Here is a 17,500-nt window from a genome sequence, read left to right on the forward strand (position 1 = left end):
AAAAGGAAAAAAATACGGTGAGACGAAGTTATACACAATATCCTTAGTTTTATTTTATTCCGTTTGGTTCAGAACGCTTCGTGATAGTTATTTTGGCATTCAAATGGCTCATTTCTGACATTTCTTCAAAGACGAGCTAAAGTAGCCGGCGTTTACGATATGCTTTCAATGTTAAAACTAAGCCGTTCACCCTCAATGTAATTTAACGTGTGCTAAATAATTTCTTCATAGGCAGTTAACAAAATTTAAGGTTAGTAAATTGTCCATATCAAACAGTCAACTGATTATGTATATCAAAATCCTTCTTTAAATGCGTCTTCCAAACATCAAACTGCTCCGTTATTCGTCACTGCCACAAAACAAAAGAAATACAGGGTAAGACTTGGGGTGTATGATTTGTATATCTCAGCGCAATGTGCCACGCGTACGTTTCGCTTCGCTGGAAAACGTTGAAATGTGACCGAGGGCACATTGCGATTTCATGTTTATCACATTAAGGACAAAATTATTGAGGGAAGCTCATTCAATGTAAATCAACTTAACACGCTTTCAATAAATCGTTGCTGTCACCAGAAATAGCGCTTAAATGTCTCCGCATCTGGAAGAAGATTCTTTTGTAACTTCGCTTGCTGTGGATAAGCAACCCATCAGGATCAAGTAATCGCGCCCTCTTGATTACCACAAGTGCCCTCGCGATTAAGAAAAATGCCCTTCGTCTTAGCCAATTTAATGCTAATAGCATTCAGTAATTTTGCCCCGTATGTGACAATTTTAGTTATCATGCACGCGCTTACTAAATAGAAACGGTGAAATACATTTTCTTAATGTCTGTTGGGGTGGGCAACAAAGCGTCAAAGAATTCAACCGAATTGAGCAGATACGTATAGTCACTCAAGGACAATAATATCGACTCGACTCGAGTGACGATCACACAGCATCGTTCCGCAACAAAGCGTCAAAGAATTCAACCGAATTAAGCAAATACTTTTTGTCACTCAAGGAAAATAATATCGACTCGACTCGAGTGACAATCATACAGCATCGTTCCGCAACAAAGCGTCAAAGAATTCAACCGAATTGACCAAATACGTATAGTCACTCAAGGACAATAATATCGACTCGACTCGAGTGACAATCACACAGCATCTTTCCGCAACAAAGCGTCAAAGAGTAAAATAGAACTGTAACCAGGATAAGACATATTAAAATGTACAAACGTTCTCTGGTTAAAAAACGGTTAAAAACAATCATGAGCTTTCGGCTATCAGTCTATAGCCTTTAACGAGCCTTCGTTAAAGGCTATAGACTGATAGCCGAAAGCTCATGATTGTTTTTAACCGTTTTTTTTAACCAGAGAACGTTTTTACATTTTAAAGCGTCAAAGAATTCAACCAAATTGAGCAAATACGTATAGTCACTCAAGGATAATAATATCGACTCGACTCGAGTGACAATCACACAGCATCGTTCCGCAACAAAGCGTCAAAGAATTCAACCGAATTGAGCAAATACGTATAGTCACTCAAAGACAATAATATCGACTCGACTCGAGTGACAATCAATTATTCCATTTGATTCCAAATCCTTCGTGACAGTTATTTTGACATTCAAATGTCTCATTTAGTACAATTCTTCAAAGACAAGATCAAGCACAAGCATCTGGCTCTCGTGATAATTATGCTTTAAAACTAAGCAATGCAATGTAAAACTAAGCTATTCACCCTTTACATTAATGAACGTCTAGTAAGTTGTCCATATCAAACAGTCAACTGGTTATGCATATCAGTCATCATCATCAACTGAACTGCTCCGTCACTGTCAGAAAGAAAAACAAGAGGGGCGGGGGGTCAAACAAGTGCAGGGTAGGACTTTGGTTGCAATATTTTTTAGCTATCACCCCCTTGCTTAAAAAAGAAACGGCATCATGTTTTCTAAATGTAAAACGGGTACAGATGTCTGTGAAGGTGCGGGGTTTATTGCTCGAACAAGGAGAACACGGTCCCAGATATTGCTCGATGGAAACTATAAGCGCTTTCTTGTTACAGTCCACTGAACCAATCGGTGAATACTGCAGACCGATCTGCACTTGAAATGGTCATATTTTCCGTTCTGGTTGAACAATTTGTGTTAATCAACCAGCGCATTTATTTTCATAAGCAATCACTTTCGCAAACTGAGCTTTTAAGTTTTTATATTTGCAATGCACCTGGACAAGTATTTCTTATAATAAAACAGCGTAATTTAAAAAGCAAAAACAGGTGGCCGTAATTTAAAAAGGAAGGGAAAACAAACCTAGAAATCTTGCAATTCCAGTTACGCTTTTTGAAGGGGTTTTGGAAGTAGGCAATCTAATCTTGTAAAAGTAATCATTGTTAAAGATCTCTTACCGTTTTGGCTTCTTAGTCTCTCTCATCGTGTTCCTGGGGAGCCTTTTTAGATCCACCCTCAGGTTCTTCTGTAGCTGCATCCTGTGTCATTGCTAGAATACAGAGCACGACGATAGTTCCGCTTACCATTGCACCAAACAATGCACGCAGAAAAAATACCCTTGATGGAGACATGTCTTCTTGGTTGAATACAGCTGTAAATTATGTTGAAACACCTTTACAGACCAGATGCCCTAGTATGACTTGCCGCGGTTTGTCTTCGGCAGCAACTTTATAAAGCGCGTTTCTTGGATTAAACTTGTTTACTCAATCGAGGCAAATACGAAGCATACTGGTATAAAAACCTCCCACACATATAGGGCACGGTCAAGTGCTTTTGAAGAGAAATTACGCGTTTGCCCCAGGGCTTTATGGTAGGTGTACGTTTGTCTGAACCACGAGGTTAGGAAGAAACGTGAATAAACCAGGCTTCAAGACTCGTAAGAAGAGCACCACTTGAGAAAAACCCATGTTCAAAAAAAAAAAACCCATTTGTCAGGTTGTCCGGTTCAAGTCTTGCTTTGTAAAGTCTTCCACGAGGTGAATACGTCTTACGTTTAGGGACAATGATAAGTTGTCTTAATCTTCACAATAGACCTGTCGGGTGCTGAAAACGTTTTGTGAAATCAGAATGATAAGTACTGGGGAGTGGTCAATTTTTTGTCTGTAGACTTTGTATGTATAGACTTATCTTGTGGCACATAATCATGTTGCTTACACATGCGAACCTACTTTAAAACCAAACACTTTAAACAAACGAATCCGACAAATGTATTCTCGTCCATTACAGTTTCTGTGAAATAAAAATGTTCCGCTGTTCCTTGTGACAGGACTGAGCTTATAACAATTATTTACTGTTCCTTGCAATAATGTTTACTTATTCAAGCGAGGTATCACTGCTGAAGGGAAAAAGATGTTTCACACCATCGTGCGTGGAATAGGCGGTGCGATAATTATACCTTAAATTGAACAATTATGTCAAGCACAGACATCAAAGTCACAATAGTTAATTGTTCGATTCTTCACATTCTTCCCGTGGAGTTCTCCCAGGATTTCAACGACTGCATGGAGCTCAAAGACAAGCGTTGGCTCTGCAGTGCGGCGTTTCGCATTTCCTCTCAACTGCTCCTTCCATTTTTGTCATTTTAGACACGATCTGAAATCAAGCCCACAGGTGCACATAAATTGTCTTGACTTTTCCTTGAGTTGATCAAGCGTAATGCCACACGTATTGGTATTTTAGTTTCATTTCTTGTATTTATGTCCTCGCTTTCGCTAATAAGGGTACCGTCACCTCCGTTCGAGGAACTTATTACATCTTCTCAGTCACCATGGGAGCTCAGTTGTCATTCATTTACCCATTTTTCTTTTAAAATATATTGTTTACAAAAGTCAGTCATGTGGAATAAGGTAGGTTTTGGAACGTCTCAGTTGTGGGAAATTAATTGAAAGTTCACGCTCTTACAAAACAATACTATTTCACTTTGACTGTTTTTCTTTTCACTATACGATAGGTGGTTTGCAACTATTCTCTAGAGACACAGATAACTATGTTGCAATGTGCAATAGACCATATTCGTATTCTCAGTATTGGACTGGAACTAGCTTGCAATGGAGGCCAATGCGGGGGAATATATTAAAAAGCATTTGCATTTGAAAAGATTTCCCCGCATTAGCCTCTATTGCAAGCTAGTTCCAGTCCAATACTGAGAATATGAATACGGTGTATTGCTGGTGGACGAACAAAAGGAGCTAACCAAAGCTACGGCGATGACGTGACGTGAAAACTACTATAGTCGTTGAATATTAACTGAAGCACCTACCGTTTACTATGGTTGGGGGAATATTGCAAAATTCAACAAATCAAAATTATTTCCAACATCAACAACCAACCTGCAGTTCAACATTTTCTCACTGGGTCGGCAGTAAAATTCGTCCAAGTTCAATTGCTAATACAACATTCAACACTTAAAACACGCCTGCTCCAACAACAAAACTAAGTCAACATCAACGACAACGAATCACCTCAAAACCAACATCGAACATCGATATCAACTTCAACAACAAAATAAGCGACTCAAAAGTTTGGGACGAGCGACTGGCTATGGTCGGGGAAGGTTGGAACCTGAAAATTCCGGCATGCTGGCAATAGAACAAGGGGCCTGGAGGAGCCACTGGGCAAAGTATTGAATGGGACTTGTTCTTTATATATTTGTAACAGTTAGTCTTACATTGTGAGCAATAGAAAGTGTCAAACTTTACTACAAACGTTTCTTAAAAGTTTCGAAACTCTTTTGCAAAGATTTGAGGTGTTTTTAAGTGCGATCGCTTTTGGACGCAACTGATCGATGTCATGGGTGGTGGCCACGTGTTTCTGTGCCCTGTGTTCTTCTTTCTTTTTGGGTTTTATATCGTGTCTTGAAACGTCAAAAGTCATCTATTTTTAAGTTCCCTCGGTTCTTTCAGATCTGGTCATGAAGGTATGTGCGTTGCAGAATATTCGCCAACTTTTCTTTTTCCGTTGTCATCATGGAAGGGTTTACGGCGCCATCTTGAATTATGAATTATCGGAAGTTCGCGTTACCCCTAGCAACATTCTTAAACAGCTGCAATCGCTTGATGTTAATAAAGCTCTCCTTGGTCTTCCAAGTAAGTTATTGCAAGCATATGCTAATGAAATTTCACCTTCGTTATGCAGATTAGTTAATTTGTCCTTACTGAGAGCTTGAGACATTTCCTGAAAAATGGAAAGACGCAAATCTTGTCCATATTCATAAATGTGAGTCAAAGACGATAGTTTCAAACTACTATGGAAAGCCAAATGGTGCAAAATTCAAGAACCAAAATTGCCTTCACATTCAACAAGTTTCCTATCAAGCTCAAGGCAGATTTCAATCAAGCTCAACAAAATCAAGTCACTTTCAACGAATTTTCTCTCAAGGTCAAGACATAATTTTAAGCAAGCTCAACAAAATGAAGTCATCACGTTCAACAAATTTTCTTTCAAGGTCAAGAGACGTTTGAGTCAAGCTCAAGAATGAATTAAATCACTTTCAAAGAATGAATTATCTCAATTTCAGGCTTCGTTCCACTACCGACACCAAATTAATTGTCACGTTCTAACAACTTGAACCTTCAAGATCAAGCCGCGATCACCATCACGCTTTCTTGCATCAAACAACGTTGTCAACAAACTCCGTACACTGTCAACAAAGGAGTTAACCCACAATGCAAGTTGTTTCAATAACTACCTCGTATACTATTCCGGAATTATTAACCCATAATGCATTTCGATATTTTCCCGCCAAAAATTGAAGATGGATGCAAACACCTTAGGATGGGAGCAATTCTTTGAAGAATTGCTCTATTTAATGAATGATTATGAAGCCTTTTACAACTCAACAGATTACAGATTGCAAGAAAATATAGTTATTCGAATGGAGTCAGCCCTTCTTGCGCTTCAACAGATCGTACCTTTGGTGATCAATGCAAGACTTGAGTGTGCTTCGGTTGTACAAGAAATTTTTAACAACGTCCGTATTTTGTTTTTAGAATGGACAAGAAGGGAAACTCAAACAGGCTCTCCTTGCACTAACCTGGCAATTTATTCATTAGAATTCCCAAATGTTGGGCGAAGTGGACGACCGGGCAGGCCAAAGTTTGAAATCAAAGAGGATGTTCTCATTGAATTGCGCTCATACGGTTTCACCTGGAAACAAATTGCAGACATGCTCCTGGTATCAAGGTGGACTATAAGAAGACGTGTTGTTGAATATGGTCTACAGGAAACAACAGGATTTTCTGAATTGTCTGATGAACGAATAGACTTTTATGTCAAACAGTTTATTGAAGAGCACGGAAGTCTTGTGGGTTGTTCCATAGTCCAAGGTTTCCTTAAGTCACTTGGCTTCAGACTACAGCGCCGCAGAGTAAGGGCAAGCATGTCTCGATTAGATCCACGTAATTCTCGCATCAGATGGGCTATTGTTGTTTCAAGACGAGCATATTCAGTTCAAGGGCCCAACAGTCTGTGGCACATTGACGGCCACCATAGTCTCGTGAACTGGGGATTTGTGATACACGGAGGAATAGACGGTTTCTCGAGGCTGATAGTGTACCTTCACTGCTCCACTAACAACAGAAAAGACACTGTGACTCGTCTTTTTCACTCTGCTACTGAGCGCTATCACTGGCCTTCAAGAGTACGGAGTGATCATGGTGGAGAAAATGTTGGCGTTTGGCAGTTAATGGAAGACGTGCGTGGTCCAAATAGAGGAAGTTTCCTGGCTGGAACATCGGTGCATAATCAACGCATCGAGCGTCTCTGGCGGGATGTGTTTTGTACTGTGTGCCATATTTTTTATTACACATTTCAGGCCATGGAGGAATCCGGACAGCTTCAGCGAAACAACAGTTTGCACAAGTTTGTACTACACTACATTTTTACCCCCAGAATAAATAAGGCCCTCCAGTCATTTTCCGCTGCATGGAATCACCATCCTATGAGAACGGAACGCCAATGGTCTCCACTTCAAATGTGGACAAATGGGGTGCTTGACATAAGAAATCATCCACTCATAGGACTTTCTGATATAGCAGAATCCGGAAGGGATGTTGATGACCTTGAATGGTATGGTTTCGACCCCTTTGCACCGACGCCCTGTGATGATGGACTTTCCACGGTAATAGTCGAAGATGTGAATATTGACTTACCCACTGGCACCTTAACTTTGCTCAGGCAGAATATTGATCCTTTACAACATTCAGATAGCTTTGGGATTGATTTGTTTCAGGATGGTTTATTGCTATTAACACAGAATACAGAGTAGAATAACATGTCGAGGAGTGATAACCATGACATTGTCGTGAACGCCAACTTTTACTTAAATGGTAGTATCTAGAGTATACTAAAAGAGGTGAAATTCAGAATTACCGGAGAAAATAATTTTGATCCGGGAAAGAGGAATAGTGTTATGTATGCTACTCACAGCATAAATCATGTTCTCTGTTATTCATCGTTGTATATACGTTAGTATCATTGAAGTATTAGTGTAATTGTCAGCGGTGAATCTAAGAATTTAGTGTCATATTCACCGCGCTACCTGGTGAATATAAAATTTTGGAGGCGCGGCTGCTAAGCTAATCTAGCACTTTTCGTGCCTTTTTATCATGTTTTGGCATGTTGTTTTGCATTTTCTTGATATTCACCACCGAAAATTACACTAAAACAATTATTCCCTTCAAGCTCACTGAAGACTGGGATTGCTACACATCAGTCTTTATTAGCTTTAACCAGAAACCCATAAGGTTTGAAACGAGTAACGTGCGTTCACAGCTTCCGAATATTCAGTGCGAACTGATTGGTTGAATGTTTCAGTGCTAAGTACCATATTTGGAAACCCCTCGCTCTTGTTGTTCCAAATATGGTACTTAGCAAATCGAATATTCAGAAGCTTGTTTCCCAGCACACAAGGGGCCGTTACACGTTTCAACCCTTATGGGTTTCTGTTTTAACATGGGGTTTATTTCCCAAATAAAAAACGAAAACCAAAAAACTCAACATAAAATCATGTTGCATAAATAATAAATAAGTAACACCAAGAACTGGACAAAATGCCAACCTTTAATGCCATTTTTGCTCATAAACTACTTTTGTGTGAAAACCAACCACAACATCCTTACAATAAAAATCTACAATAGAATTTCCACCAATTCTCTACTTCTCAAATCCCATACATCTTGTCCCTCCCCCCCGCCCCCAACTTGTGCATAATCATTCTTTTTGATTTCTCTTGGGGCATGAAGATGTCTCACAAGAAATCGAAAACAATGCCTATGCAACTTGTTGGGGAGGTGTATTATGGGATTTGAGAAAGTAGAGAATTTACAAAATAATATACCCACCCAAAAATGTTAGTGAGGCTGATTTTAATATCAACAAGAGAATATTACCCCAGCTGCCATTTTTCCATGACCTTTACACTGTATGGTGCATACACAACCACCACCAAAAGTCATGAATTTTAGCTCAGAAAAGTACATTGGAATGGACAAGGCCACATTAACCTGAATTTTCAAGGACCAAAATTTGCAAAATGTAGCGGAGTTAATTTGTCAACTTAATAAAAACTTCATAACCTTTCAAGAACAATAGTATAACACAACAATTGTTAGCCAGACACTGAATTGTTAAAACAAACATGACACTTCAAGGCTGCTGCCTAAGGAAATTTTCGGGGAGCCCTTCGGGCTTCCAACATTAAAAGTTAGTAGCCAAAGTCATTTTTTCAAGAGCCCAGAATTAATTAATTCCAGCTGGGCTCATATTTACAAGAAAGTGAGGATGAATCAGGGCGCCCGTTCGGGCTACTCGTTCAGAAATTTGGTCGCCCGCGCTCGCAAGTAAGGCGCCCCAGGCGACCGGGCGATCGTTAGGCAGCAACCTTACACTTGTCTGAGCTTCGGTCCCAGAAAGGAAGACGTTCTGGCTTACTTTTGTTTTGAAACAGGGAATTTGAACAGAACTCATAATGGTGTAGAAATATGGCGAACCGTGTCTCTTGCATTGGATGACACAGCTGTCACAGAAACCATTGATTGTTTTCAAACTTAACAATAAGAACAATGCACTAATAGGTCCCAGACAAGTTAAACGTTTTACTACGTAATAATGCACATGAAAAAACAACAAACATGCAGGCAATTCGAAATTCATGAGGTAGTCTTGCTAATGCAGGGTAAATGAGAAGTTGTGTTATGACAGTGACTGACACTGAATTAACCCAAGGTTATACAGTATTAAAAGAGGAGCTTCCAAGAACTGCATTCAAGCATGCACCAAACTGCTCAAAGCAACTGAAATGTAAAGGTAACTTCAGTTCCATGGTACAAGTTGAAGCAAAAATGTTTGGGGTATCTTCAACACTAACATTAACACAACCTGGGAGCAAAGCTGACGTTGCAGATTTGCATCCAGTAACAAAGCCTAAAAATTTACACAACATATCTTCATTAGCACTGGCAATGAAACTTAATAACATGTGTGTTACACTCATTACTCTCGGGTTGGTGGAATCTGGCAAACACAGCAAAGATTTGACAAAATCTGCATTAATTTCACCTTTTTGATGTACAAAAAGGTGCTCAAATTTACTTGGTGCTTTTTCAATTTCTTTTAATAGACCCAGAATAGCTAATCCCTTTCTGAACTGATCAAGAACTCCTTTGTGCTTGATAAGTGTTTCGTGATACACAAGAGCTTGAACCACTGCTAATTTGTTCTGTTCCTGCAAATTGCAACATACATTTAAAATTATTTTAATCATTTAGATTGCATTTAAACTTCAAGAATTGCAGAACAAGTTCAAGAAAATTAAGAGTGAAGTGAGCTAAACATGTATGAACTAGATTACACTATATGAAAATGGCTTTTTTCAATTCCTCTCTGACTGTCTTTCATCCTCACCAGATACCCAAGTTATGATGGATGAAATTATCCTTATTTTTATTGTTCTTATTGGCAGGGAAAAAACATCACTGTACATCCAAGATACAAGAACTTTTTCACATACACCCATAACTTAAGACCGTTACAGGTACATTAAAAAGCTCTAACATTAATTCTAATAACTACAGTAAAACCTGTATAATAAACAGAAATACACCAGACCCTTGCTACTGACAGCTTAATAAACCTGTGTGCTAAATGCAAGTTTGCCTTACAGAAAATATGATATGAAAAGTTTGGGACTCGCTGAAGCTTGTCTTTGCTTACTACACAGTGTGTGTTTAATACATTGCACACTTAATACAGGTTTCCCTGTATAATACAATCATATTCCTACATTTGTGACATTTGTAAGCCTATAATTATAATGGACAAAATATGACCACATACCTTCAGAGCACACATAAATAGATTAAGTGTGTATGTACAAGCCAAACTACTACTATTACTAAAAAAAAAACAAAGAAAAAAAATAATAAAACGGCAACATCCCTTTTGTTTTCTTACCGTCAACAGTCTTCTTTCCCCACAATTTTGCATCAGCTGTACAAATTCATCTTCGTGGTTGATGTTTTCAATGTCCTCAGATGTTGCATCTCTAACCTGTAATTTGCAGTAATAGCAAAAAATGGTATAAGAAACCCATGGATGGTTTCTAAAAAGAAAATATTATTAAGTCCTTTCCACCATAAAATACGGGACCTTACAAATTATAAAGGATTGTGCAATGTTAATAAATTATCATTCCCTTTAGGATATTACTTTTTTATTACATCTGAAGTTTTCACTGGAAAATTGCATTTTGTGGAATTTTCACCACCAAGACACAGTAAAGCACTTTAACTTAACCAATTTACATACCGTACCAATTACCAGGGCAATATTAACAGAAACAAGCAAAATCAAAGTTCATACTGGAACAGATTACAGTAGTTAACTTTTACTGTGTTAATAACTATTGAAGGGTACAAGGCATAGCAGAGTACAAAATATTATATCACTTTTTGTTCTCTTATCAAACTGTTGGAAGTACAGTACTAGAAATATAATAGGGGGAAAAACTAAATGCAACACTTACCCTTGCGACATAGCCAGCCAAGATTCCATCACTGATGTCCATGACACTAGCCCTTGCGACACCCTGCTGCAAATCTCCAGTTGCAATATACCAATATACAACAGGTGACAAATAGGGGAACCCTGGCCCACCTTGGATCATACTGTGGGCAACCATTTTACCAAGAACTTCAAACACTCCATTTAGCACGTTGTCACTTCGGTATATAGGAACTAAACGTTCGTATGGGCCTTGAAACATCTTTAACCCTACTTCTCCCTTTGCTAATGCAAGGAAAGCATCTTCGTACGCTTGACGAAGCACTCCTCCATTATCAATTGCTGGCTCTCTTCTGAACTGTAACTTAATCTGCAAATCTGGATCAAAGTTAGGGTCCTTGTAATAATGAAATAAATCAAGAACCAGATCATCTCTGTCCACTTTAATTTTCTCAGCCAGACCATACCCTTCCATTTTCAACTTGAGATGCTTAAGTATCCCTGAAGCATCCACAGCTGTACTAGACTGCTCACATGTATCTGCTTTCTCACTCAACTTCTCAGCTGCCAATTCAAGAGAACCACAGTGATTGAGGGCATCTCTGATATCACTTAGTTCAGCCTCGGGAAACAACTCAGTCAAAGAGGAAATGTTTTCATCCATGAGCGAAACATCTGATGATGTTGATGGTACTTCGTCACCCACAAAAATGGATGTTGTTGTGTTTGCTGAAGAAGTGGGCTTGTAACTACTTGGAGGCAACATAGCTGGTAAGGTGCTATCACTATCATCAGAAGTAGGTGTATATGTACCTCCAATTACATCCTTGTTGATATTCAATCTAACGTAAAGCTTACCAGCACCACAAAGATGCTTCACATGTGCATAGTCCCATGAATGGTTTTCTTTCACTACAGGTGACAAAATTGTGTTTCTCTCTCTCTTCACAAAGTCAAAGTCATTCTCTGATATCAGTGGAAATTTGACTTTAAATAATTCCTTCAATTCTTGGCGAATTGTCTGTTCGTTTGCGCCGGTTAACAAATCAAACTCCCCTTTCACTAATATCATTTCCTCTTTAATTGTGTACTCTTCATTTTCACCTGCATCTTCTTCCTCGTCATCAACGTTAATCTTTACTTCATCAAGAAGAAACACTGTCTTCGGTACAACATGTGCCTTTTGCCTTGAAGCAGGAGCTTTCCTTTTTCGTAATGGGTGTCCGGTCAAAGAAGTCGATCTATCGAGTGCTCGAGCGGACATGGCTGGTGCACTTCGACAAGTAGGCACTAGCGCTGATTGTACAGGTTGTTGACTGGTTTCGCCTAGTTGTCTTGCAGCAAAGGACGCAGATGAACGAATCAGGTTTCTTGTTCTATTAACCAAAGTCTGGGTAGTGGAATTCCCTCTAGAATTTTCCAATTCTTCGCGCACACATCTTCGAACTATTTCTTCCAATCCGTCAGAACTTCCCGCCATTTTGGTTGAGTTTTGAACGAGAAAACGTATTATGGTATGCCTTATACAACCTGTAGGCCACCCAAGTTGCAGTGAATGTTGCATTGTGGGTTAACTCCTTTGTTGACAGTGTTCGCAGTTTGTTGACAGTGTTCGCAGTTTGTTGACAGTGTATGGAGTTTGTTGACAACGTTGTTTGATGCAAGAAAGCGTGATGGTGATCGCGGCTTGATCTTGAAGGTTCAAGTTGTTAGAACGTGTCAATTAATTTGGTGTCGGTAGTGGAACGAAGCCTGAAATTGAGATAATTCATTCTTTGAAAGTGATTTAATTCATTCTTGAGCTTGACTCAAACGTCTCTTGACCTTGAAAGAAAATTTGTTGAACGTGATGACTTCATTTTGTTGAGCTTGCTTAAAATTATGTCTTGACCTTGAGAGAAAATTCGTTGAAAGTGACTTGATTTTGTTGAGCTTGATTGAAATCTGCCTTGAGCTTGATAGGAAACTTGTTGAATGTTAAGGCAATTTTGGTTCTTGAATTTTGCACCATTTGGCTTTCCATAAACTACCGTGGTATTTCACTTCTTGGTGTTTTATCTAAAATTTTGGAAAGACAAGTTCATAATGAGATCTTTGGTATTATTTGCCCTCATCTTACCCATTGGCAGCATGGTTTCCTGCCAGGAAAATCCACTGTCTCTCAACTATCTCAAGTTGTTCATCAATTCGCTGTTGCTCTTGAGAGGAGACAACAAGTTGATGTTATTTATCTAGATTTTTCTAAGGCTTTGATCGTGTGTCTCACGAAAAGCTCCTATTTAAGCTTGAATGCCTTGGCATTGGCGGATCCTTGTTAGCTTGGTTTAGATCATATTTATCGGGTAAAAGACACAGAGTCGTGATAGATAACGAGTCGTCTGATTTCCTCCCTGTAACACCTGGAGCCCCGCAAGGGTCAATTTTGGGGCTTTTACTGTTCTTGCTTTTTTCAATGATATGCCCAATGCAGTTTCAAAGGAAACATCGTTATATCCTCTTTGCTGATGACTCAAAGTGTTTTCGGTCAATTCTTGGACGCGATGACGGCGAAAAATTGCAGGATGACTGGAATAAGTTATTCCAGTGGTCTTCTATATGAGGTATGGAGTTTAATGCCAAGAAGCGTAAGGTTTTAAGGGTGGCTCGTATAAGATCAATTGATGATAGGGACTATTACCTTGGTGGGATTAAGTTAGATCGTGTTGATGTTGAGAAAGACCTGGGGATTTTGGTTAGCCACAATTGAAGCTGGAATAATCACGTTGTATTTTACCTAATCATTGGTCCATTCATGGTAACTTTTAAGGTAATTTTATTACATAATTAATTCTATAGATTTATTTATGTTCTAATAATAGGTGGTTTATTTTTAAGGAGTCGGTTGATTGATTTGATTGTCAAATTTTTTTAATTGTAAATCTGAAACTTGATTAAATAAATAAATAAGTAAATAAATAAAAAATGCTTCCTCATTTCAATTCGGGAAGATTTTGATCACGTTCTAGGCAACTAATTCTTGGCAAATTCTTGTTGATTAGCTTAGCAGTACATACATGCAAATCGCAGAAAATGAACAAAAATGTGTATTGCTATCTTTCAAATTCGTGATACATTGTACCGATAATTAAATTGATTCCCCAAATATCAGTTCTATGACCTTGTTGTCATGAATTAAGTTGATATTGTTTCTTGGGTATTCAATGTTTCACAAATCGTGTTGTTGACTATTGAGGGTACATGCTCATTCATTATTGACATCTGGGTAGCCTACAAATTCGGAGTACAAGCTGTGATATTATTTTGAACCCTGAATGGAATGTGAATGCATGATCATGAGGAAGCATTTTCAAACTTGTATGGAAGAGTTCGAAACTTTAAGGAAACGCTTGTAGTAAAGTTTGACGCTTTCAAATCGAAGACTATCTGTTACACTTGTATAAAGAACAAGTCCCATTCAGTACTTTGGTTGGTGGCTCCTTCAGGCCGCCCGGAATTTTTCGGTTCCAACCTTCCCGGACCATAGCCATTCATTCACTCGTCCTCAAGTTGTTGAACCGCGTATTTTGTCGTTGAAGTTGATTTCGCCGTTCGATGTTGGTTTTGAGGTGATTCGTTGTCGTTGATGTTGACTAACCTTTGTTGTTGGATTAGGCGTGTTTTAAGTGTTGGTTATGGTATTAGCCGTTGAATTTGGACGAATTTTATCGTTGACACAGAGAGAAAATGATGAACTGCGGGATGGTCGTTGCTGGAAGCAATTTTGATTTATTGAATTTTGCACCATTCTGCCAACCATAGTTTACACCCAAACTCTTACTCTTCTAACCAGCTATGTAATAAATGATATAAAAACGTCCATTAATTCGCTTTGACGTCGGAGCTTTCTAATGACGGTGAAGTTGACCTTCGAGCCCAAGTGCGTGGATGATGAATTCAGGACCTGAACGGGTGCCAGTTGCATGAAAAAATAACGAAACTTTCACAATTTTCGCACCTAGTGAGACTGTTTTAATTCCACGAATAGTTATTTTGAAGCCTTGCATACTCTGTTACTCCCATAGTCGTGATCACTCAACTCAATCTAAAAAGAACCTAGAAATCTGTCAAGTGGAAAAGTCAATAATATTGCCTTCATGAATTCAGAACACTGTCACAACATTTCTCACAATAATATTTTTTTTGAGGAGCAATTCCAGAGTCATCACAAAACTTAGTCTTGACCTTTGTTCTTGAGTCACTTTTTGTTAATAGAAATACAGGAAAGGGAAGAAGATGCAGACTGCGATATTTGATGGCTTTTATCTCTTGCAGCAAACACAGTTCATGCATAACAATACAGCCGCGGCTGATGTAGCAAAACTACAATAACTTTTATACATATAGGTCCGGTGCACAATTGAGCAAATCCACATTAAGTCACGCCCGTCCGCCCTGATGGTTCATTGACAGAATTCGAGTAGTCCAGAGAAAGACTTGTTTGTGACTGATGTTTTTACAGCCGGAGCGGAAGTTATTCCCAAAACAGAAAAGCAAATCCAAAATAAATCTGTTTTAAGTACATTTCAGTAACTGACACGCATGTGTGTATCTGCCAATCATTCAGTGGCAGTAGGCTGAATTAGTTCAGCAATCAAATATACTTTAAATTGAGCAAGAAGCGGTCTCTTTCATGATAAAATGAATTTTCTCCAGAGAATACAATTTACAAGAACACCACTCAACACATTTGGACGTTAATGCCCCCTTTGTGCTTTCCAGACGAAAGATATGTTAGGTATGTTTTCTGACAGCATAGGGGATGGAAATCGGGTCACCTTCTGCATTCCATAGCAGTGTTCGTTTACAAAACGCAGTATGATTCTTACAGGCTTGTCGCACTCGCTTTGGTAATAGTTGAATATGCCAACTAATAACAATTAGTTATCGCTTACGCAGCTTATTGATGTAAATAATCTGAGAGGTCGATAGTCAAGGAAGCTACTTTTTGCAAGCATCAATCGAGTGTGACGATGTAAGCTGTGGATTTCTGTTTCACTTCCTTCGGCGAAGCTATGTGTGTCAGAAAACGAAATTTCAGTCGAAAGTAACCGTGTGTCATCCAGGACATAAATGGCTGGAGCTCCATTCTCGATCGAGGGATTGCTTTTTTATATCAGCGAGACGTTCACTGCTGGAGTTATTCAATCGTACCAAGGGCAAGGAGTTCTCGAGGGAGCTCCATTACTGCAACAACAAGATATTTTAGAGGATTTTAAGAAGTTTGGCGGTGAGAATGATTTGGTCTTTCAGGAATATGACCCTCCTGAAGGTGACAACAGCAAAATGGCTTGGAAGGAATCGCGACCGACAACATGGTGGCAGTCGCTCTGGAAAGCCATGAAGAACGCATTCTTCATTCAGATTGTTGGTGGTATAGCTCTGGGATCCATAGCTATTTTAATACTGGTTCTAGATTTTAATACAGTTGATGTTTGCTTCGATATGCAGTACTCAAACTGGACGGCTCTTCCTAGAGGTACCCAGGCGATCATAGTGACAGCTGCTACCTCTGAAGCATACGTTGTTCAGTTGTGGAGTTTCCTTATTGTGCTGTGCTTGTTTGGTTGGCCTATGATCAAGGAGCTTAATCTGTTGGTCCTTAATCTCCTCGGTGCTTTTCTGGATTCTTGTTACCGGCTCTCCTTGCAAGTGTATGGAATTTACAAGAGGTCTTGGATGTCATTTCCTCTTAACGGCCTTTTTGTCGTCATCTTAGTCATGAATAGCATACTCATTGGCAGAAAAATAGCTAAACAAAGCCACAGTGAAAGACGTAAACGAATTAAGAAAACTCTTGAGGTTTCCGCAATGCTGGTGGCCCAGTTTTCTTTTGGAATCCCGATAACTTTCGTTTTGGTGTATCTGTTGATTCCTTTGTATGGCGAGGCTACAGAGACGTACAAAGCTATGGTTGCTGGAGGGTTGCTTCTTCTCACGGCTGCACCCAAGATGATCGTACGGCTCGCTGCACAAAGAATCGACTTTCTTCATCCCGGAGACGCGCATGTATTGCTTGCCGTGCTGTACATTGCGTCCGCCATAGTTTTTCGCGTCATGCAAGCCGAGTTGTCGAAACTTCCTCTCTTTATACTCCTTAGCTTCGCGCATGGAGCGATAGATCTATTGGAAAGACTGACCATCGTTATTCGCGATTATTTGTGGTACCTTATTTACAAGAAGCTTAAACAATGTGATTTAGGGACCACACTGAATGCAGATCGATTTCGCACACCACGGAGCATGCGTTTTGTTGCCGACATGAGTATTCAGATGATTTTGGGTGAGTCGACATCACTGATAGCAGCGGTTGGTTTCATTCAGCTTTACAATTTCAGTATTGACCCGTCCTCTTCGAAAATGCACTTCGTAACCCAGTTCTTTGTTCGTGTCTCAATTGCCTTGAGCATTGATTTCTTTTTTAATACGTTTTCCTTGTGGCTGCAAATGTCTTACTTAAATATAGCAGTCGTGC

The 17,500-nt window shown here is 39.2% G+C and overlaps 3 protein-coding genes, 1 long non-coding RNA gene and 1 pseudogene across 4 annotated transcripts in view; 3 read left to right on the forward strand and 2 right to left on the reverse strand.

Annotated features, from left to right (window-relative positions):
- LOC138058971 (adenylosuccinate lyase-like) overlaps positions 1–17,500 on the forward strand; it is a 37,581-nt gene that overhangs the window by 14,536 nt on the left and 5,545 nt on the right. The window lies entirely within an intron of this gene.
- LOC138014456 (uncharacterized) lies at positions 65–4,473 on the reverse strand. Its single transcript, XR_011125315.1, has 4 exons — positions 4,320–4,473; positions 2,388–2,479; positions 1,722–1,815; positions 65–349 (listed from the first exon to the last, which is right to left on the reverse strand). It is a non-coding gene; the product is annotated as an uncharacterized lncRNA (long non-coding RNA).
- LOC138059409 (uncharacterized) lies at positions 5,655–8,144 on the forward strand (annotated as a pseudogene).
- LOC138059408 (uncharacterized) lies at positions 9,205–12,458 on the reverse strand. The gene is made up of 3 exons (XM_068905008.1): positions 11,012–12,458; positions 10,441–10,536; positions 9,205–9,712 (listed from the first exon to the last, which is right to left on the reverse strand). The coding sequence occupies exons 1-3, from the start codon at positions 12,251–12,253 to the stop codon at positions 9,215–9,217; spliced, it is 1,836 nt and encodes a 611-aa protein (XP_068761109.1). The 5' UTR covers positions 12,254–12,458; the 3' UTR covers positions 9,205–9,214.
- LOC138058970 (uncharacterized) overlaps positions 15,280–17,500 on the forward strand; it is a 3,669-nt gene continuing 1,448 nt past the window's right edge. The window contains exon 1 of the mRNA XM_068904450.1: positions 15,280–17,500. This exon is cut by the window's right edge and continues 1,448 nt beyond it. Coding sequence (XP_068760551.1) covers positions 16,099–17,500 — 1,402 coding nt within the window. The 5' untranslated portion in view covers positions 15,280–16,098.

This window comes from Montipora capricornis, chromosome 8 (genome assembly GCF_036669925.1).
Source record: "Montipora capricornis isolate CH-2021 chromosome 8, ASM3666992v2, whole genome shotgun sequence".
Lineage (NCBI taxonomy): Eukaryota > Metazoa > Cnidaria > Anthozoa > Scleractinia > Acroporidae > Montipora > Montipora capricornis.

What these genes read in the sequence shown, in the direction of transcription:
- LOC138059408 (XM_068905008.1), bottom strand. Translation starts at nt 12,253, where the DNA reads ATGTCCGCTCGAGCACTCGATAGATCGACTTCTTTGACCGGACACCCA. An exon ending in TGGCTGGCTATGTCGCAAGG is followed by an intron (nt 10,537 to 11,011) that starts GTAAGTGTTGCA and finishes TGCAAATTACAG; the next exon opens with GTTAGAGATGCAACATCTGA. An exon ending in GGGAAAGAAGACTGTTGACG is followed by an intron (nt 9,713 to 10,440) that starts GTAAGAAAACAA and finishes TGCAATTTGCAG; the next exon opens with GAACAGAACAAATTAGCAGT.